Raw genomic sequence first — 22740 nt, forward strand, 5'->3', positions numbered from 1 at the left:
AAACATCTTCATGATTCATTTTTAAGTTAATTAAGAAAAAATTCACTTTTATGACAATTTTAGTGAATAACAACGAAATCATTGTATAAATGAATCATCGGTGTGTTTTTTGGAGATTTTTTTGTGGTGAATCATGTTATTTTTGATTCATTTCTTTTGTTCGTCAGAAAAGTATGTAGAAAAAAAACTTCTTATCTTCTTACCGAAAAAAATTTCTTACCGGATCTATATATATAAATAATAAAAAGTTATTTATGTTTGTTCTTAAGCCACAATTGACATCATTAAACAAATACATGATATTAGTACATACATATTGTGTGCATATAGATATATCTACTTATTTGTATTTGTGTATAGAAAATAACTTTGATTTATATAAAAAACAATTCTAAATGAATAATGTGTTCTAATGATGCATACGTTTTGTATGTAAGTTTATATTATGTATAACTTGATGAAAACAAAGAAATGAAAGTATAATTATGTTGTAAAAAATTAAATGAAAAAAACAACATTTCACCCTCAAAAAATAGAAAATAGAAGAACGATCGTAGGTAATCTGTAGGTAAATACCTACGGATTACCTACAGATAAAGGGAATCGGTAGATAATCCGTAGGTATATACCAACAAATTACCTACAATCTTTTTTTATTTTTCTATTTTTCAATGGTTTAATGTTGTTTTTTTCGTTTTATTTTTTTCGTTTTATTTTTTTCACAACATAATTATACTTTGATTGCTTTGTTTTCACCGAGTTATATACAACATAAATTTACATACAAACGTATGCATCATTACAACTCATTACTATATATAATATACAAAAAGTTATATATGTTGGTTCTTAAGCCATAATTAACATCATTAAACAAATACATGATATACTAAATATTATTATTTTTAATTGTTTGTGTTTTAAATATGTAAAAACAAAACGATCAGAAAAAAAAGTTTTAAGACTCAAATAATGAAACATAATAATAATAATAATAATAATAATAATAATAATAATAATAATAATAATAATAATAATGGAAATAATAATAATAATAATAATAATAATAATAATAATAATAATAAAATTATAAATTTGTCTGTTCTTCGTAGCTATCTTGTAGCTATTCTCTTCCGTCGGTAGTCTGTAGCTATTATGTAGCTAGTTACCTATGGAATACTTATGAATTTACGTTTTTTTAATATGAAGCCATCAAGTGATTTCTTTTTTGAAACTGAAATTAATATCCATGACAGAAATTAAAAAGATAGTAGGGGAGTTGTTGTGGCTGGAGTGATAAATAAAATCACCAGAGAAAATAAATGAAGCTTACCCATCGAAGCATAGAGGGAAGGGTAGAAGTCTATAAAAGGGAAGGACAACCGAGAACATACCAAGTTCAATTTTTTGGGGTGAATTATTTTTGGCTATGTTTAGTGACATTTTTGCATCTTTAGGTTTGAGTTAAAGTTTCTTTTATTGGTCTAGCCTCAAAAATAGTCATTGGAGACCGATTCAAGGTTGGGACTGGTGTGACCTGAACAGATTGTGAACCATCGGGATGCTTGGATTGTAAAAATACTCTAGACCATCATTTTATGCCTATAATATTAATTTGTGAGTGCCATATGTTGTTGTGATATATAACAAAAATGTGAAGGTAAAACAAATAGAATGAATATTGAATGAAGTATAAACCGGTTTTAACAAAGAATCATGTATTTTTCTATGGGTTGAGAGTGACGCGTCAATGTGATCATGTTCAAATTATTTGCATGTGAAACTACGTCTAAAATTGAAATAGTTGAATTACTTTATCTGGATGGACCGATATGATTTATAGAGCTATCCCGATGCTTAAGTTGACTTAATTCGAAGCCCGCAACAATTTTCAAATGTAATGCCTATATACACGCTTATATATCGATTATGATGTAAACGTTCACAACATAGTACATTAACATTGTTCTGGTAACAAATAACATTCATATATCCTACTAAAATAAAGAGGAAAAATAGACGTTTCCAATCCCACAAACTTATTTAATACAAGACGACTTCTTATTGTAAAAGAAAACAACATGACTTAGTACACGAGTACTTCTTATTATAAAAGAAAACAACATGACTTAGTACAAGAGTACTTCTTATTATAAAAGAAAACAACATAACATTCTTATATTTCCTTCTTGTTGCTTACTCAGTCCTTTGGGTTTAACTTCAAGCAATAGTTTGGATTACCTTCATGTAGCTTTGTTGATTTCAATTGCTTTCTTGGCATTAAGAAATCTCATGAACCATATTGCAGAAGTCTTTGGGTACCTAGTGTATTTCCCATGAGCGTAATCTATATAAAATAGTCCAAAACGAACCGAATATCCTGAGGCCCACTCAAAATTATCCATCAATGACCAAGCGAAGTACCCCACAACTTTACTGCCATCTCTACAACAGTATAACGAGGTTTGATTAGAATGGAGGTGAAGTTTAGGATCATGCAACACAATGTCCCCATTGAGGCATAATACATAACTGAGTATATATGTGGTATATAATATAAGTTTACCTAATTGCATCTCTGAGGCTTTGAAGATGTGTATTGTAATAATTAACACGTTTCTCATCAACACGGGCTTCTTCAAGTTTGAGATCGTTATTATTTGCATCAGGCCAGCCTACATAAACAGCGCCATTGACCTCGTAATATTGTTTTCAATAATTTATGATGAAATAAACTGACAATTATATGTATAAGCAGGTGAAAAGAAAATCTAAATTGATTACCATTCTCAGTTATATATATCGTTGGATCTCCGTACTCAGATTTGATTTGCATAAGCGATTTGTATAAGCCAAGTGGATACGAATAAAACCAATAAACACCTCCCTACGCACATTGCTCAAGTAACTTAAATTATGAAACAAATTAAAAACAATATGAATCTAATATCAAAAGGAAGTATATACCTGTGGTCCTATAGGTACCCCATTAAGATCATCTGAAAAGACAAAGCATATATATATCAAGGCTTATATCTATTTCCAATCACTTAATTAAGCATATATAGATATACCTGGCTGTTGATGGACCTTGCTATCTGTCAAGTAGGAGACGACATCAGTTGGTGCTGCAGTGGTGGCGTATTGAGCAGTATAGTAGTTCAACCCAAGAAAATTGAAAGATCCAGTCAATAACTCGATTTGCTTATCTGTGAATTCAGGCAAACGGCCATCCGTAACATTATCTATCATACTCTGGGGGTACTTGCCATTAAATATTGAGTTCATGAACCTGCAGCAAAAATTTGATCAATTAATATACGTACGTACATGTACATAGATTCTGATGAAGTTTTACAGATAGACTCACCATCCGAAAATAAAGTCTATGCCTCTATTGGCTGCATCCTTGTCATCCTGACTGGTTGGATCAAGTGGCTGGTAAAACTGTGTGTTTAACGTAATTCCGATCACACCCCCTTGGCTTTCCTGCAAGGTTGATCGAGTCCACACTTAGTTAATTAAACCTCTCTCTCTCTCTCTCTCTCTCTCTCTCTCTCTCTCTATATATATATATATATATATATATATATATATATATATATATATATATATATATATATATATATATATATATATATATATATATATATATATATATATATACTTGTGCATAATAATGTTAATTACGTATAGTAGTTAGTTACCTTGAATCTATCTCTGTATAGTCTGACAATATTAGCATGATAGGATTCCCAGTGGCAGGATTCCCAGCCTCTTTATTGTTGAAAGCTCTTGCACGATTACGAGTTCCAAGATTATTTCCAGATGCGAGTACGGCTTGCTGAGTTTCGGTATCTCCTCCTCCTCGCCCAGGTGCCATTGTCCCGTAAGCATAACCCATAGCAGCAAAGGTATACGGCTCGTTCAATGTGATCCAATGCTTCACCCGATCACCAAATTCCCAGAAGCAAAATTCCGCATAATCCACAAAATCAAGTCTGATTGTAAAAATATATATGCACACAACAATTAAGCTAGTCAATGTACAGTACTATATATCTATCTATCTTAATTACTTAATTTGAGGTTGCGCTTTATGATGATCCAAAATATGCACACGTACATTAATATTGATTGATCTCTAAATATTTTATACTACTACTTACACAACCAGTTCAGATAAAAATCCCATGTAGTCTTCCTCTAGGGCATTGGGAAGGTCCCAATGAAAGAGAGTGGCATATGGTGTAATTCCATTCTCTATCAGCTCATTGATTAGGTTATTGTAGTAGTCAACACCTTCCTGGTTGATGCCCATGCTAGCTTTTCCACCTAATTAATTAAGATTGCATACACAACACCAACAAATTAATTATGTACAAATTAATATTTTAAATAAAATCAATGTAATTTTGTTTTTCTTCATGTTTTCACGTACCTGGCAATAGTCTACTCCATGAAATTGAGAATCTGTAGGCTTTTAGACCCATTTTCTTCATCATTTGCACATCTTCCTGTGTACGTACGATCATGAACCAAGTATAATTAATTATAAGAAAATATGTTTAGATTGATGGCGTAATTTGATTTTAGACTAACATATATCACTAATTAATTAATTAAGGTTATAATTAACGAGGATGAAGACCTTGGTTTTGTAATAAGCTTTAATAGCCTTGTTTCCATTGTCACCATTGTCGATGGCACCTGCAATATAATGTAAAACAATTTTTCATGGCTTAATTTTATTGAAAGCTCCTGTGCATGCAGAAAATGAGCATGCTATTGCATGGTCACTTCATATTGAAAAAGAAAAAAACAAACCAGGATTTTTGAGGCAGAAAGCATCCCAGATGCTTGGTTGTCTACCACCTTCAAATGCAGCGCCTTCGATCTATTAATAGAATATGATACTCGCTCGAATGTTAGATTATATATAATTTCACATTGCCATAAGTAAACGATTAAAGATATAAAACACTATATGAAATCAAAATTGCATTCCATATATGCCTTGGTTTTAAACAGAATTTAGGTAATAAACTATTATGTGCTAGATTACATGAGTCATTAATCATTTACAAAAGTCTATAGAACGTAATATTTTTAAAAGTATGGATATATAATGATCGGTGTGATGATATACCTGATAAGCAGAAGTGGCAGAACCCCAAACGAAATCAGACTTGAAATCGCTACTACTTATGTCATCAGGGAAAATGTAAGTATTGTTTTCCTTCAGAGTTGCTGCCATTATATCTATCTTTGGATCAGATTAATTTTCAGGCTGTGAAGAGGAATAATGGATTTGCCATCCTATTTATAGATAAAAGTAGTACTGCATCCTTCTCAAATTCCAATAATTTATTTTATAAAAATGTTTTAAATCATTATTAAAATATCAATACACGAAATTCAGTATTAACAATAATTTCTTTTGAATTGTGTATACTTGATTGAGATATCTTTTACAATTAAAGTTCCTAGAATTCATAGCTTTTATGGTTGAAACATGTGGCCTCATTTTTACATCCTTTTACATTGTCGCAGATTTTAATGAAAACTTTTCAGTCTTCATAACATGTCTAACACATTTTAAATAAAAATACCATCCAGAAACACTGAATTTAGAGCCCTAAATGAGGGAATTAGCTAGGGATCTTTATAACTCCTTTTGTTCATGTGATGAAAGAAAGGTTTAGATGTAAAAAAGTATATCTCACCTGTGTGAGCAATCATTTCAGGCTTCCTTTGGGTTAAAGCTCTAACCATGCATCCTTTTGTTCTGAAAAAAATATAAAACTAATATATTAAACTATTATTCATAAACATCGAATTGGATGACATATTTATGTGATCCAACATATCAAGATTTAATACTTCTTGATATCTGAAAAAAATGAAAATGGTAGGAAGATCATATATGGATAATTATAAAATCCTGCAAGGATTCATAGTAAGATTGTGTTAACTAGATTTTATTTAAACTCCTGTTAAGTTTTGTATATATGTGGGTACCGGTTGTTTGTGTAGGAATTATATTTTAGAAAAAATTTAGGAGGCGCTATGTGGAATATTTTCTAGTTTTCTATGAAAATTTTGAAAATGTATTTAGTTGATTTAGTTTTAAAAAAAAATCCAAAAAATTGAAAATTTTATGTTCTCCAAATTCTATTTAAATTAGAAAAGTGATTTTTGTAGTTTTCTAAATTTCTAAATGGAAAACGAAAACTCCTCCGGCTTCAACCAAATACATTTTCTAAATTTTCTTTGAAAACTAAAAATAAAAAATGAAAACTCCTCCGGCTTCAACCAAATACATTTTCTAAATTTTCATTGAAAACTAAAAATGAAAACTCATCTCTATTTGCTCATAACATTTTCTAGAAAAATAATAACAATATCCACAACTAAACACACTCTTCTGTACAAAAAACTTTGGAAAACAATAAACACCACTTTTCTAATTATATACAATTTGGAAAACCGAAAATTTTCATTTTCGCACAATTTTTTTTGAAAATTAAAGGGAAAATGACATATATATGTCTTACGAACTTTCTAGGATTGGTCTATTTTGTCCCTAAACTATTTTTATGGTTTTATGAGGGAAATAAGTAATTTTTGTCGGGTCGATTATGTCCTTTTGGCCAAAGTGAAGGGGTCACTCGGTTACATTGACATTTGTTGACAATTTTCCCACATTGACTTTGAATTTTGCTTATGTGTCAATATTTTTGTTGTCCATGCACAACCTCTTAAAGCATAGGACCACCTTATCCCTCCAACAACCAAGCTCACAAACTCCTCCTTATACCACCATTAAACCATCCTTACACCACACCTGCCAAACCTGAGAACTCCAGCTAGACTCCACCCATTAACCACCACTACTACCATCTCAGATCAACTGAATCCCACTGCTGACAACAACCTCGACCCACCTGCTATGTATACCACCCCCATCGAAACCCATTTAAACCGGAAACAAAGTCCACCTTTAACCATCGTTTCAACCACCAATACCGCCAACACCATCGACGAATCTTCACCTCGTCGCAGCCCCTCCTTATCTCACCCTCATAAACCACCATAGTTGAATCCCACCACCTTTGGTTCCATTCTCCACGGCGAATACAACAGTTGAACATCTCATCTCCATCATTTCACCTAGCCACCACCTTCATTGTTGGATTTACTACATACATGTTCAAATAAGCCTTGTTTTCTTCCGGGGCATTCTAGTCTTTTTTTTTTTTGTTTTTCTTTAAGTTGGAATAAGTAAAGGCCATGTTGGCCATCAGTTCCTAATCTTGTTGAGTAGTAGAGTCTGTTTGCTTATTTCTAGGAATTTCCTTTGTTTTTATGAAGTTCTCATTTCTTGTTACAGATTAGATTGAGAATCGAGAATAAAAGATAGCAGAAAATTTGCCCCAAAGGTTTCCTCTGTTTTTTCTTTCCTTTTGTTTTTGTATTCTGTTTTTTTGATTTTTCTACAGCAACGGGAGGTTGATTTGTAACATTCACGGCTCCCTTAAACCACCGCATGTTAAACCCGAGAACATTTGTCATCACCTTCGTGGAAAACCACCACCACGACCATAGCCAAACCTCTAAATAAGAACACCTTATACCACCTGTTGTGACCTAAAACAAACATCATTGTGAGTTCTACCTCCGCCAAACCAACACCGGTAACCACTGCTATATCCGGTTAATTTAACCCAAAGCTACCACCACCAATAAAGCCACCCGCTTCATTCGTGTTTCTCACAGACCGAAACCACCACCTTTACCTTCGTTTTCTCACAGCCGAGCATCACTAAACAACCACCACCCCTTCTATCGTTTTTCACAGAACCGAAAACATAAGCCATCAGTATGTTTTTGAGAAAAAGAGAAGAAGAAAGAAGGAAATATTTGCCTATATGTGTGATATCTCTTTCGAACCAGAGAAAAGGAAGAAAATGTTGATTGTTTTTTGTTGACAACGTACATAAGAGAGAAAGAGAGGAAGATGGTAGTGCATAGTTGTTATCTGTCATCTAAATCGGCTACAACAAGTAAATGAACAAAAATGACAGGTTGCCCACAACTTAGTTCCCTCATAAAGCCACGAAAAAACTTAAGTGACTAAAATGGTCAACCTTAGAAAGTTTGTTTGCTATATATGTCATTTTCCCAAAATAAAATCAACCAAACATGTTTTCAAAATTTTCATTTTTTTGGAATTTTTGTTCGAAAAACTAGAAAATTTTCTATAGACAAAATTAATTACTTTAGATGGTGCTATTCTCATAGCGATGTAAACAAGCAAATACCTTCAATAGATTTCCTCTCTTTTTATCAAGAACCAACTCTCTGACCATTTATGCCCGATTAAAAGGCCATTTGCATAAAAAAAGACGAAAAATAAAGATTCACATTTTAGAATCAATATCATAACATTTCTATAAAGGAGCATGAAGAGAAACAAACCTCTTCATGGTTTCCCAAGTTTCTTACTAGCTTTTCACACTACAGGGATATCTATCTTTAGTGGCGACGAACGTCGCCGTTAAAGGTGCAAAATGTTGCCGATAATGCCTGTCGTCGCCACTAATTCCATTCATTGCCACTAATGCACCGTCGTCACTAATGTCATCCGTCGCTACTAAAGTTGTCGCCACTAATTGTAGTTTCTCTTTTTTTAGTTTTTTTGAAGTTGTTCTTTCCAAATGAAAAAAATAAACATTATAAGATATATAATATAGAAACACAATATGAATAAAAGTTAAAATTTGAATTAGGAATCCAAATAAAGTTTCTATTACAAATAACTATATACATATAAAGATTTTCATTACATATAACTTGTTTTAATCATACTCTCCCTCATATCCTTCAATATCTTCTTTAGTATCGTAATCGGAATTGTTCTCATCATAACCAGTCTTCCCCTTAGAAACACTATAGTCTCTACTTGTTGGTGGAGGTACTTCAGTGTGGTCCATATCATCTACATCAACATTGTTTTGAAAGTACCGTGTGAATTCGACAACAAGTGTAGCATTGGATGAAGAGTTGTTTTGAACTACGTCCACATTGTTAACATTTTCGGCTGATCCATTGTCAACAGTTTGGACAATCATTGTAAACATTTGGAACACGAGCATCGTTCGATGGTGGATCCCAAATACTTCCATGATGAACAAGCTCCATGACACACCGATGGTTATTGTTTTGGTTTCTTTGAAAAGGCTCTCAGATGTAGAACAAATGTTTGGCTTACGAAGGATATACAAGTTGATCATCTTGGTACTCTTCGTGTTATGTGTTGATACATGTGAAATTATCATCGACAATAACTCTCGTATCGAACCACTTGTACCGAAATAATACAGCCGAATAATCATGTGGATATTGCACCTCTATTTGCATGTATAATAGAGAAAACATAGATCCAAGGTATTTAGGGTTGCATGTACACTTAGGAGTGTTAGAATGCTCAAAACCCAACAGTGGTATCGGAGCCTAGGCTTGTTTTCTTGTTATACTTGCAAAAGTAGCTGAGAAATCGAGTTTTGATGTTGTCTGCCCAACAGACTCGCCGAGTCCATGAATGGACTCGCCGAGTCCAAGGCAAAATTCATCCAACTCGCCGAGTTGGTTCGTGCACTCGACGAGTTGGACCCCCAGACAGCATAAATTCGACTTTTTTGGCTGGAATTGGACTAGGAACATTACCCTAAGATGTTTTTGGACTTATAAACTTGTTTTTGATGTGGTAATGTTCATGCTAATCAAATTTCAAAGATAATTGTCAATAGATTCATGTTTTATATTAGTTTAAGGTTTAGACTAATTATATGCTTGTTCTTATGAGTTGCTTAGATTAATAGAAAGTTATGTGACATTATTGTTTTCAATTCAAATTAATCTAAGAGTTGATTCTAAAATGTGTTTTTGTAACTTGTCCTCAAGTTATATGAAAAGTCACATTTAAGTTTCATAAAACTCATAAAAGTTGGCAAAAGTTACAAAAATGAAGTGTCTTGTCTCATTGAATGGTTTTATGACTCCATAACTTGTCCTCAAGTTATGGAAGTTCAAGAGTCACTTCATTAAGTAATAAAATGTGTAACCTTAATTAATTCCATAAGTTATAAAATAAAGAAAAGTTAATTCTTTTATTAGTTTAAAGTCTTCCATAACTTGTCCTCAAGATTATGGAACTTGAAGAGTTTTTGGATTAAAACTACTTTAAACACATAAGTTATGAAATTAATTAGTTTTGAATAGTTTCAAAACTTGCCCTCAAGTTTTGGAATTTGAAAAATTTTCACTTATGAATACTTTAATTCCAAGTTAGCCCTTAGAATTTTAAAAGTTAAAATTCAACCCTTATACTTTATAATATTATAAGTTAATAATATATATATGTATAAGAGTAAAGTCAGTCTTACCGTTAGTAGGTCTCATTCACGAAGCCGGTCTATAAGGGGGGTATAAGGTTACTGCCTATAAAATGGCAGTTTAATGGGTGTCCACTCTCACCCACCGTTCCTTGACTGGTGGAGGGTCGTTAGCCGAACGGATTTGACAGGACTATAATTCTCCCTTCATTAAAAGTATTAATGATAAATACTAAGTAACTAAACTCTTAATAATACCCAATCTTATTTACTTAGGAAAATGTGAATAAGGTGCTAATCCATGAAATTACACTTTGCACTTTGTTTAAGTCGGTTAGTGGAGCGTGTGTGGTTAACCGGCACACTAACTCGTATTTAACAAGGTAGACAAAGGGTAACTTAATGTTTATCATAGTATCGATGGAGCGTGTGTGGTTAACCGGCACATCGATTGAGGGGTAAACATTTAAGGGTACCAAGATAATTTCATGGTTACTTCACACCTTGTTTTGTGATCCTCGGCATCCCAGTCACAAAACCTGAAGGGAACACTCAAGATTGAAACATGCCATTGAACAGTTCAATGAATCTCAAAAGATCTAGGAGTTTCAAAACCAATTAAAACCTAATAATACATTTCGTTTATCTTGGTGGAAACTGGTGAATCGTCATTCACCCACCTTCAAATATTTTATAGCTTGGATTACGGCATACCTCTTCCAAGTTATAAAAGTATTGTGTTGGGTCCTAGCCTTAATATTTCATATTGGGTGTTATATTAAGGACTTTAAATCAACTATCTTGAATATCTCCCAAAAGATGTCTAGTTCATACATCTATGATCTTCCCAAATATCTTGGAACTTCACTTCCTCTACCTCCTCCAATTATTCTCCCTAACCCACAAGTTCAAGGTTACTCAAGCCCTATTGGCAAGGAAAGGTCTAGGTGTGATCACATCTTGGAGATGAAGTCACATACTGACAAGCCAGGAGAGTTGGGTGTCAAAGTCTTAAGAAAGTTAGTGGTTCAATCACTTTCTAAGTCACATAGTGAGTTCCTTGGCACTCCTATGAAACTGACTATGACAAGACCCTTAATGATCTTATCTATTTGCTTGGTGCTGCTAAATCAGAAATGATTTAGTGTACTAGTAAAGCAAATTTGATTAGGAGATCAACTTCCCAAAACTTTATGGACAGGGACAATAGTGACACAGGAAATCCAGAAAAGCATTCTCTTCCCAATGGAAAGGGATCGGCCATAGTCAACTCGTTTGACCAAATGGTAAAGAGAAAGGCTAAGTCTGAGATAGTCGCATGTACTATTACCTAAGGGCCCATATGGTCCTATTGCCAAAAGGAAAGGGCATTGGTTGCGAAACTGTCAATTTTACCTGAAAGATCATAAGGCTAGTAAAGTCAATAAGTTTGACTCTATTTCAGGTAAGGTCCACTATCTAACTCGGTTAAGTTTCTATTCTGAGATTCTTATTACAAGATGTGACTGGGTCACATGTTGATGTTTAAGAATCAAAGGAAAAGTGAAGGAAACTTAAAGAAAGAGTATGTTGAATCTGATCGCGAAGTTGGATTTCTATCGCTTGATTGAAGATTGGATTCTTGAGCTACTCTTAGGAGTTATGATAGATTTCTAGGAAACAAGTAATAACATAGTTTTCATTTCAAGTTACATTGTATGGAAAAAGTTTTTTCCGCATTTAAAATAAATAAAAGTTTGTTTTACTTTATTTTTATCTCCTTACAATGACATTCATGAAAACTTGATGTTTGTATGTTTATAGCAATATTGGAAATATGAATTTGATTCGTTCATTTGTGGTAGTGTCTAAATTTACCAAATAAGGAAAGATTCTCATCACCCAAGTTTCAATTGGACTGAAACTTGGAATCATGCAAGTTGTAAAGCATGATGAATGAGAAATTTAAAGTATTGGAAAATTAAGACTAACTACTTGTTCACATGGATATGTTAGTTAAGTAAAGGACTGAGGGATCGAGTACACATTCTTGTGCACTGATTAAGTCCACCACAAAAGATCGATAAGACTATTCGTCATGATTTACTTAAGTTCATTAAATATGGTTATACTTACAAGTTTAAGTATAATTCTGAAACATTGGAAAATTTTCAATGTAAGGCAGAACGAATAAGAATAATCAACTTAGGTAGAAGGATAAAAGTTTCTCAAATCTGAAAAGATGGGAGAGTACTTTAGTATCAGTTTTGTGACCATCTTAATGATTAAGAAACCATAGCACAATTAGTTTTCTAAGGAAATCTTAGTGCATTCTTATGACTAAGAAGAGGAGCTTGAATTATTGAAATGGTTAAATCAAGAAGATGAGTCATACTTCATTCCAATACAAGTCTTAGAGTCATACTCCAAGATTGTAATTTGAGTGACATATCTTAAAGAAGGTTTAAAACACTTGTCAAATGTAAGAGTAAAGTTTTCTACTCTTGTACATTTGAAATTGGTAGGTTGTGATGTTTTGGATAAAACAAAGATCAACTTAGGCCAATTGTGTGAAGTGTTTGTCTTGATTAGAATCCACACTATCTCTTGAATATCTGAAAAGAAAGTCTTATATGTCAAGAGGACAACGGGAGTCTTAAAGGTCTTGAAAGTCTCAAGAACTAATCAAGAATAAAACCTGAAGTTCTTCACTAGCACACGACTTGAGGTTTATAACCTATCGTGTTGACATATTCTGTGCCCATTCTAGTTAAAGTTGGCTTTGCATATGAGTTCTTAGAGTTCTCAATTTGTTACAAAACAACTTGGAAGCAATGGCCCCTTGAGCTGCTAGGTGGCAAGAAATTAAGATTGAGTTCACTCCATATGAGGTTGGATTTGTCATTATCCTTGTCTTGTGACTATGGTTTTGACAATTCACATGGATAAGAACACATACACCAGTAAATCTAAGTGTCATAAGGTTTCTCTCCGATTATGAAAATGATGGTGAGGAAACACTTTCACTAAGTAGATTTTAGCTAGATAGCAATTGTGATATTTGCATTCTCAAAGTCGTTAGTGGAGCGTGTGTGGTTTACCGACACACTAACATGGACTTGTGAGAAGTGGCAAAGGTCTAAACAATTGAGACTATGATTATGGCATCCCTTTTCATAGTTCTTAAAATTGTTTAGACACACTTGTGAGCTATCTACGATAAGGTGTATGATTTTGATAAAGTTTTATCAAAGCAATCTGATATCAGAAATCTGAACTTTGGTAAGAAAGTCAGCTAATTTCTGAGTACATGTCAAAGCTAGTGGGAGCATAAGTGTTATGCTAATAATCATCATGTTAGTGTGAGCATGATAATTATGATAAAGGTTGCAAGTTAGCAATGTTAATTATAGAAAACAAAGGTTTCAATTGGGGAAAAGTTGTTTTGCTATAATTAAGGGAGAGGAAATTATACTTCATCTCAAATCTAAAAGCTTAGATTGAGGTTTTAATCATATTTAGTCAAGGATATATATATGAATTTCATGTTGGAATGGCTCAACATAAGGAAATTCTGTATATGGGTCCATTATTTGCGTTCTAAAATTCGATTATGATTACGGCATCCCTTTTCATAATCTGAATTATGAGAATTTGGCAAATTGAAATGGAAATATTATAGCAAAAGACTGGTTTAGTCTTTATGTGAGACATCATGAATCGTGTCCCATATGATTCGAATATAGGATCGATTACATATATTCATCCTTTCTAAAATTTTCCAAATGCCTGGGGCATTAAGAAGGGAAAAGGTCTAGAATTGGATGTGACTAAAAGGATTAAACAGTTGTCGAGGACAATCTAAGGTTTACCAAAGATTGGTTGCTCAAGGACAGTTGGAAGTATAGTGATAATTCTGGAAGGACCATATTGACGATAGTCAAAATGGAATCTGGAAATGTTTCAAATTTGTGTAAGATTAGGAAACTTAATGCAAGAAGGATGTTTCCAAGGAGCTGATCTCCTTTGGAATGCTCTGTAATGGTTGTTGTCAAGTCTTTCTAACTTTGTGCATAATCATTACAAGAAGATAAATGCATATAAGTTTAGAATCTAACAGATTTCAGTAAATGACATGAATTTGGAATTCTTGCATTTGCAGTAAGGATTTGGGATTGTGAAAGAGGATCATTGGAGTTATGTTCAATTGATCTAATTCACAAAGTGAAGATCATAGACAAACATAGTATGCATACTTGGTGTGTGGCATGACTAGTGTTTAGAAAACATAGTGTACATGCTTGGAGCATGGGACTACTATTGTTTTAAATTCAAGAATAAAGTTGATAGTTGAAACAGTATACAATGAATAATGTGTAATCATATGGTGATAAATAAAAGGTGTTTTATTTATATTCATAGGTTTTGATACCATATTAGATTCTATTATTATTGTGTTTCATTTTGCATGTTTTGACTTCCAGAATAACTAGGTTGTTCTTCCTGAATGACTAAGTGATTCAAACCATCCACATTCGGTCATATGTTGGAAGTAGATATGAATTAAGACTGTCATGGGTTGGCTTGTAGAGGTCTAAGATGTTGGACAAAGGGCTACAACACTCATGAGTGCTCATAAGTTCTGAGTATTGGATTCAACCCGCGCTCATTGGAATCACTTCATGGATTTTATCACGAGTGATCATGAGACGATAATATCTTATATTCTTCAAACCTAGAGATATGAGTTGTTACTATGAGTTGGTTGTACATTGATTGCACGAAAACGCATATGGTAACTCGGTGTTATAAAACGTGCCTTTGTGTATGATTCAACAAGTAGTAGAACAAGCCATATGAGTCGAAGTTTATCCATTCCTTTTACCTTCGGGATAAAAGCGATATCTGTGGGCCCCTCGATGATTTGATGATGACAAATGGAAGTGCTCGGCTGGGCCAGGACTGATTTGATCAGTTCAATTAGTCAATCGTCATGAATCGGAAATCGGGAAACAACAAATGGATAGAGAGAATGATTATAATCCATGTCTCAGTCCATACGATATCTAGAATGGAGGAATATATGATCCCTTATCTAATGGACAAGTCATTGACAAAGGTCAGAGTTCATCGGCAAGGTTAGAGTTCGATAGAAGCTTTTGAGAGCTACGATTGCCAGTCGGTTCCTGAAGTCATACACAATAATAGTTTTAGACTTATCAAAGTGGGAGACTGTTGGATTAATGTCTAAGTCCATAACTATAATTGGTAAGACTTGACTCGACCCGACATGGTCCATTTGGGTTGCATGACATCATGCACTTGGATAGACTAAAATGAGAGAAATAAGACACTTATGGTTATTAATATATTATAAGTTCTAGTATATTAATAATAAGAATAATAAGATTATTTAATTAGTATTAATCAAGAATTAATCTAGGATTAATTAAGTGATCAAAAGGAGACTAATTAAATATATGGGTTGATTGTGTAAATAATTCATTCTTATATATGTGGTCTTATGATCCAAGATTCCTTATGTTGGACTAAGTCCATGGGGTGACCCATGGATAGTCCATGGAGGTTAAAATCCATGGAGCATAAGGAATGGGTAAAGTCATGAGTTAAATGGTGTAACCCTAATAGCCACCATATAAAAGAATCCCATGGCTCAAGAAATCGTGCACTATGTGTGAGTGTGAGGGCTAAACGATTTCAAGGAGTGTTCTATATTTCTCTCAAGGTTATTCCAAAAGCAATTGATGTTGTGTGAACCATTGAGGTGTCACACTTGGAGCACTAGGCACTCAAGCTTTATGGTGATAATCTACATCAAAGAGGTATGTATTCTATCTTGTTATATTCATTGTTTTATAGCTTAGATTAGGATAATACCTTGGATGTTCATATTTGCATGTATAATAGAGAAAACATAGATCCAAGGTATTTAGGGTTGCATATACACTTAGGAGTGTTAGAATGCTCAAAACCCAACAAAAAGTTCAATAGAGAACCATAATTATGAGTTTTTCAAGGAACCAATTTTTTTTTTTCAATTTCTAGAGCTTATTCTTTATTGAAAAAAAATCTAAAAATATCTAAATTCATATATTAACATTGTGAATGTGAAAAATATTTTTCGGATTCACCGTGTGAATCCGGATTCACGTTGTGAATTTTCAAAGATTTACATTGTGAATTTGACGTAAAAAAAACGAATTTTATATCATTGGAAAAAGGATAAAAAGTTATGAATTTCTGTATTTTTAGTTTTTTTTTTTTGATAAAAAATAAGTTCTAAAAGTTGAAAAAAAGATTGGTTCCTTGGTTAATTATGGTTCTTTATTGAACCTCACTATATATATATATATATATATATATATATATATATATATATATATATATATATATATATATATATATATATATATATATATATATATATATATATATATATATATATATATGGGAAAAGTGAATATGTGGCTGTTATGTATGTAAGATTAGGTATAGAACTTCCAATATGACGTCGTTTTAAGATAAAACTATAGGATATAAATACAAATTTGGAATTTTAAATATAATATAATTCTTATTTTCTTCAATTTTAAATAATATGTTTGCTATTTTTTATACTGATTATGCCCGATCCACTTCGTTTTCCTTAGAAGAAATTACTTTCAAGTGATCAATTTTACTTTGACTTTGTTATAATCGTTTTCTCAATTTTCATCCTAATTGACATAAACAATTTTTCTGTTCATAAATATTGATATTCCAGTGGTATTTAAAAAAAAGAATAAGATAGATTTATGTATATAAATCTATGGAGACAATGGAAATTCACGTGCCAACAACAAGGACATTCTTATCTTTTTTTGTTTGCATATTAACCAAAACAAACCATGTTAGGTTGATAAATTGGATGTAATTTAAGCAAATTATAATCGACTTCAAATTAAACAATGTTTTAAATCAAATTTTAGTTAAAAGTATATAGTTTTGATAGGTTCTCATATATATATATATATATATATATATATATATATATATATATATATATATATATATATATATATATATATATATATATATATATATATATATATATATATATATATATATATATGAGAAATCAAATATCCTCTTATCTTTTGTTTTATTAATCTTTTTATACAAGATTAAAACATGTATAAAAAAAAAGAGATTAAGAGAGAAAATTTGTAGATTCCATATTGTTTTATTAGTAGAAACTTACATAAAAACAAAATATATGAGGATATTTAATGTTTCTCTATATATATATATATATATATATATATATATATATATATATATATATATATATATATATATATATATATATATATATATATATATATATATATATATATATATATATATATATATATATATATATATGTAGGTGAAAAAAAATTTAAACTAATTACCATTCTCAGTTATATATATAGTTGGATCTCCAAACTCGGATTTTATTTGCATAAGCGATTTGTATAAGCCAAGTGGATATGAATAAAACCAATAAATGCCTCCCTACATTGACGAAGTAACGTAAATTAAGAAGCAAATTAACAACATCGAATCTAATATTAAAAGGAAGCATACCTGTGGACCGATAGGTATCCCATTCAGATCATCTGAAAATAAAAAAAGCATATCATGTTCAAGATTTATATAGCTTTCAAACGTTGAGTATTTCAAGAACTAATACCAGCATATGTTCAATGTACAAGGTATATTGATTTCTTCTTTTGAAGTCACATCATATAACTAGCTATATGACTTAGTTACTAAACCCTTAATTAAGCATATATAGATATACCTGGCTGTTGATGGACCTTGCTATCTGTCAAGTAGGAGACGACATCAGTTGGTGCTGCAGTGGTGGCGTATTGAGCAGTATAGTAGTTCAACCCAAGAAAATCGAAGGATCCGGTCAATAACTCGATTTGCTTATCTGTGAATTCAGGCAAACGGCCATCCGTAACATTATCTATCATACTCTGGGGGTACTTGCCATTAAATATTGGGTTCATGAACCTGCAGCAAAAATTTGATCAATTAATATACGTACGTACATGTACATAGATTCTGATGAAGTTTTATAGATAGACTCACCATCCGAAAATAAAGTCTATGCCTCTGTTGGCTGCATCCTTGTCATCCTGACTGGTTGGATCAAGTGGCTGGTAAAACTGTGTGTTTAACGTAATTCCGATCACACCCCCTTGGCTTTCCTGCAAGGTTGATCGAGTCCACACTTAGTTAATTAAACCTCTCTCTCTCTCTCTCTCTCTATATATATATATATATATATATATATATATATATATATATATATATATATATATATACTTGTGCATAATAATGTTAATTACGTATAGTAGTTAGTTACCTTGAATCTATCTCTGTATAGTCTGACAGTATTAGCGTGACAGGATTCCCAGTGGCAGGATTCCCAGCCTCTTTATTGTTGAAAGCTCTTGCACGATTACGAGTTCCAAGACTATTTCCAGATGCGAGTACGGGTTGCTGAGTTTCGGTATCTCCTCCTCCTCGCCCAGGTGCCATTGTCCCGTAAGCATAACCCATAGCAGCAAAGGTATACGGCTCGTTCAATGTGATCCAATGCTTCACCCGATCACCAAATTCCCAGAAGCAAAATTCCGCATAATCCACAAAATCAAGTCTGATTGTAAAAATATATATGCACACAACAATTAAGTTAGTCAATGTACAGTACTATATATCTATCTATCTTAATTACTTAATTTGAGGTTGCGCTTTATGATGATCCAAAATATGCACACGTACATTAATATTGATTGATATCTAAATTTTTTATACTACTACTTACACAACTAGTTCAGATAAAAATCCCATGTAGTCTTCCTCTAGGGCATTGGGAAGGTCCCAATGAAAGAGAGTGGCACATGGTGTAATTCCATTCTCTATCAGCTCATTGATTAGGTTATTGTAGTAGTCAACACCTTCCTGGTTGATGCCCATGCTAGCTTTTCCACCTAATTAATTAAGATTGCATACACAACAACAACAAATTAATTATGTACAAATTAATATTTTAAATAAAATCAATGTAATTTTGTTTTTCTTCATGTTTTCACGTACCTGGCAATAGTCTACTCCATGAAATTGAGAATCTGTAGGCTTTTAGACCCATTTTCTTCATCATTTGCACATCTTCCTGTGTACGTACGATCATGAACCAAGTATAATTAATTATAAGAAAATATGTTTAGATTGATGGCGTAATTTGATTTTAGACTAACATATATCACTAATTAATTAATTAAGGTTATAATTAACGAGGATGAAGACCTTGGTTTTGTAATAAGCATTAATAGCCTTGTTTCCATTGTCACCATTGTCGATGGCACCTGCAATATAATGTAAAACAATTTTTCATGACTTAATTTTATTGAAAGCTCCTGTGCATGCAGAAAATGAGCATGCTATTGCATGGTCACTTCATATTGAAAAAGAAAAAAACAAACCAGGATTTTTGAGGCAGAAAGCATCCCAGATGCTTGGTTGTCTACCACCTTCAAATGCAGCGCCTTCGATCTATTAATAGAATATGATACTCGCTCGAATGTTAGATTATATATAATTTCACATTGCCATAAGTAAACCATGAATGATATAAAACAGAATTACATGAGTCACTTATAAAAGTCTACACAACGTAATATTTTTAAAAATATACAGAGCAATATTTATTATGTGACGATATACCTGATAAGCAGAAGTGGCCTACTAACGGTAAGACCGACTCTTTACTATATATATATATATATATATATATATATATATATATATATATATATATATATATATAGTATAAGGTGTATTTTACACTTTTAAAATACTAGGTGGTTTTATTAACTCACTTTTAATTAAACGTTTAATTAACTTAAGAAAACCATGAGGGTGTAATTTGAACCATTTCAAAATACTAGGGTTTTAGAATTTAACATTTCAAAATTAAACTTTTAATCAACTTTTAAATTCAAATATTTGAGGGCAAGTTTTGAAACTTTTAAAAACATTAGGGTTTAACTATATACATTTCAAAAACAAAACTTTTAAGTTCAAATTTAAACTATAAAACCTAAATGGTGCAAATTGAAGCTTTTCAAACTTACTAGGTCAAATATTTATCTAATAATAATCCTATATTATCCATATTTAACCTAATCCATTTATTTTGATAAGGATAAACATTCCAAACATAAAAAATCGATTTTAGGCAATAAAAAACGAGTTTTAGTAATTATCAGTAACAAAATCTGCTCAAAAAATCGAAAATCCCGTCAACAGCACCCTGGACTCGCCGAGTCCACTGATGGACTCGCCGAGTTCAGCCTTCTCGTAGAGTCCACTGATGGACTCGCAGAATCGGCGGCGCAGACAGCAAAATTTTTCGGCTTTTTGATCCTTTGGCAGTTCACTTTTGCATCTATTCAACTAGAAAAACGACCTAGGCTCTGATACCACTGATGGGTTATGTGCATAACATCAATCCTATGGTGTTCATGCAACCCTAATTGCTTGGATCTAGTTTTTCTACTTTGAACATGCAATAAACTTCCAAGACTTACAAACCCTAGATCTAGCATACTAGCAATCAAATTAACATATGAATTAGGGTTTAGATCTTACCTTGATTGTTATGTAGCAATAACAATCAATTCCTTGGCTTCAGAAAGCTTAGTGCCTCAAGTGTTGCACCTCTAATGGAGTCACAAACACCACTAAGCAACTTGGATGAAGAGAGAAGAGAGGGGAGCACCAAAAATCGTCCAGAAACCCTAAGGGAATCATTCACCACGTTTTTGGGGCTTAGGGGCTCCTTAAATAGGTAGGCAATTAGGGTTATCTAACAAAGAAACCCTAAGTTGACTGCTTAAGCCCTAAGCAGCCCATGAACCCCTTCTGGAACATGCCTTGTACGATTTCTATTAGGCTTCCCCATAGAATTCGTCCAACCTATTATTCCAAGGTGATCCATAGCCCAATTGTAATTATCTTATAATTACAATTCCAGTCCCCTAAGTTTAATTATTCTCTTTTAGCCACAAAATTACTTATTTATTAATTTTTGACTAATATTAATTAAACAATATGATTTCTTCTTTAATATATTATTCTCATAATATATTAATAAATCATAATTAAACTTTTCTCTCCTTAATTCATCCTACATATTGCTATGGTGAAGGCAACCCAAAAGGATCATGCTCATAATCGGGTGAAGTACATATCAAAATAGTTATGGACTTAGATACTAATCCAACAAATCTATAGGTAAATACCTACGGATTACATACCGATTACCTTTATCTGTAGGCAATTCGTAGTTATTTACGTCCAGATTACCTATGATCTTTTTTTTTTTAAATTTTTCTATTTTTCAAGGGTCAAATGTTGTTTTTTTCGTTTTTTTTTTCACAACTTCATTATACTTTGATTGCTTTGTTTTCACCAAGTTATAAATAACACAAACTTACATACAAATTTATGTATCATTAGAACCAATTACTATATATATAATATAGAAAAAGTTATCTATGTTTGTTCTTAAGCCACAATTAACATCATTCAACAAATACATTATACACTAAACATAATACATACATATGGTGTGTATGTAAATGTGTGTACTTATTTTTATTTGTGTATAGAAAATAACTTTGATTTATATATAAAAAATTTCTAAATAATTAATGGGTTCTAATGGTGCATACGTTTGTATGTAAGTTTATGTTATGTATAATTCAGTGAAAACAAAACAATCAAAGTATGATTATGTTGTGAAAAAAATTACGAAATAAACAATATTTGACCATTGAAAAATAGCAAAATAAAAAAAGACTGTAGGTAATCTGTAACTAAATACCTATGGTTTACCTACCGATTACCTTTATATGTAGGCAATCTGTAGGTATTTACGTACAGATTATCTACGGTCTTTTTTTTATTTTTCTATTTTTCTGTTTTTCAAGGGTCAAATGTCGTTTTTTTTTTCATTTAATTTTTTTTCACAGCTTCATTATACTTTGATTTCTTTGTTTTAACCAAGTTATACATAAGATAAACTAGGTGTGAGACCTATGTATTACATGAGTTTATTTATAAAGAAAAACAATATAAAATTCTAAACATTTGAAAAGTATGAATTTATAAGAAAAGTGAGAAAATATTGATTATAAAAATTAAAGTGTTTTTTTCTATTTTAAATTTAAACAAATAATTTAGTTAATAAATACAGAAAATTAATGAATCTTTAATTTGGTAATTTTGAAATTAGAAGGAAAGT

General features: G+C 32.0%; 2 protein-coding genes across 2 annotated transcripts; both read right to left on the reverse strand.

Annotated features, from left to right (window-relative positions):
- Window positions 1-2003: 2003 nt before the first annotated feature.
- LOC128132498 (beta-glucosidase 12-like) lies at window positions 2004-4896 on the reverse strand. The gene is made up of 12 exons (XM_052769104.1): window positions 4828-4896; window positions 4652-4710; window positions 4442-4517; window positions 4170-4335; window positions 3808-4001; window positions 3708-3775; window positions 3371-3489; window positions 3075-3292; window positions 2968-2999; window positions 2785-2887; window positions 2567-2675; window positions 2004-2445 (listed from the first exon to the last, which is right to left on the reverse strand). The coding sequence occupies exons 3-12, from the start codon at window positions 4503-4505 to the stop codon at window positions 2244-2246; spliced, it is 1275 nt and encodes a 424-aa protein (XP_052625064.1). The 5' UTR covers window positions 4506-4517; window positions 4652-4710; window positions 4828-4896; the 3' UTR covers window positions 2004-2243.
- A 12326-nt stretch (window positions 4897-17222) lies between these two features.
- On the reverse strand, window positions 17223-19935 carry LOC128127030 (raucaffricine-O-beta-D-glucosidase-like). The gene is made up of 9 exons (XM_052765248.1): window positions 19916-19935; window positions 19740-19798; window positions 19530-19605; window positions 19258-19423; window positions 18796-19089; window positions 18519-18632; window positions 18223-18440; window positions 18006-18037; window positions 17223-17330 (listed from the first exon to the last, which is right to left on the reverse strand). Exons 3-9 carry the CDS (start codon window positions 19591-19593, stop codon window positions 17223-17225), a joined length of 996 nt encoding a protein of 331 aa, XP_052621208.1. The 5' UTR covers window positions 19594-19605; window positions 19740-19798; window positions 19916-19935.
- Window positions 19936-22740: the final 2805 nt, after the last annotated feature.

This window comes from Lactuca sativa, chromosome 1 (assembly GCF_002870075.4).
Source record: "Lactuca sativa cultivar Salinas chromosome 1, Lsat_Salinas_v11, whole genome shotgun sequence".
In the NCBI taxonomy this organism is placed as follows: Eukaryota; Viridiplantae; Streptophyta; class Magnoliopsida; order Asterales; family Asteraceae; genus Lactuca; species Lactuca sativa.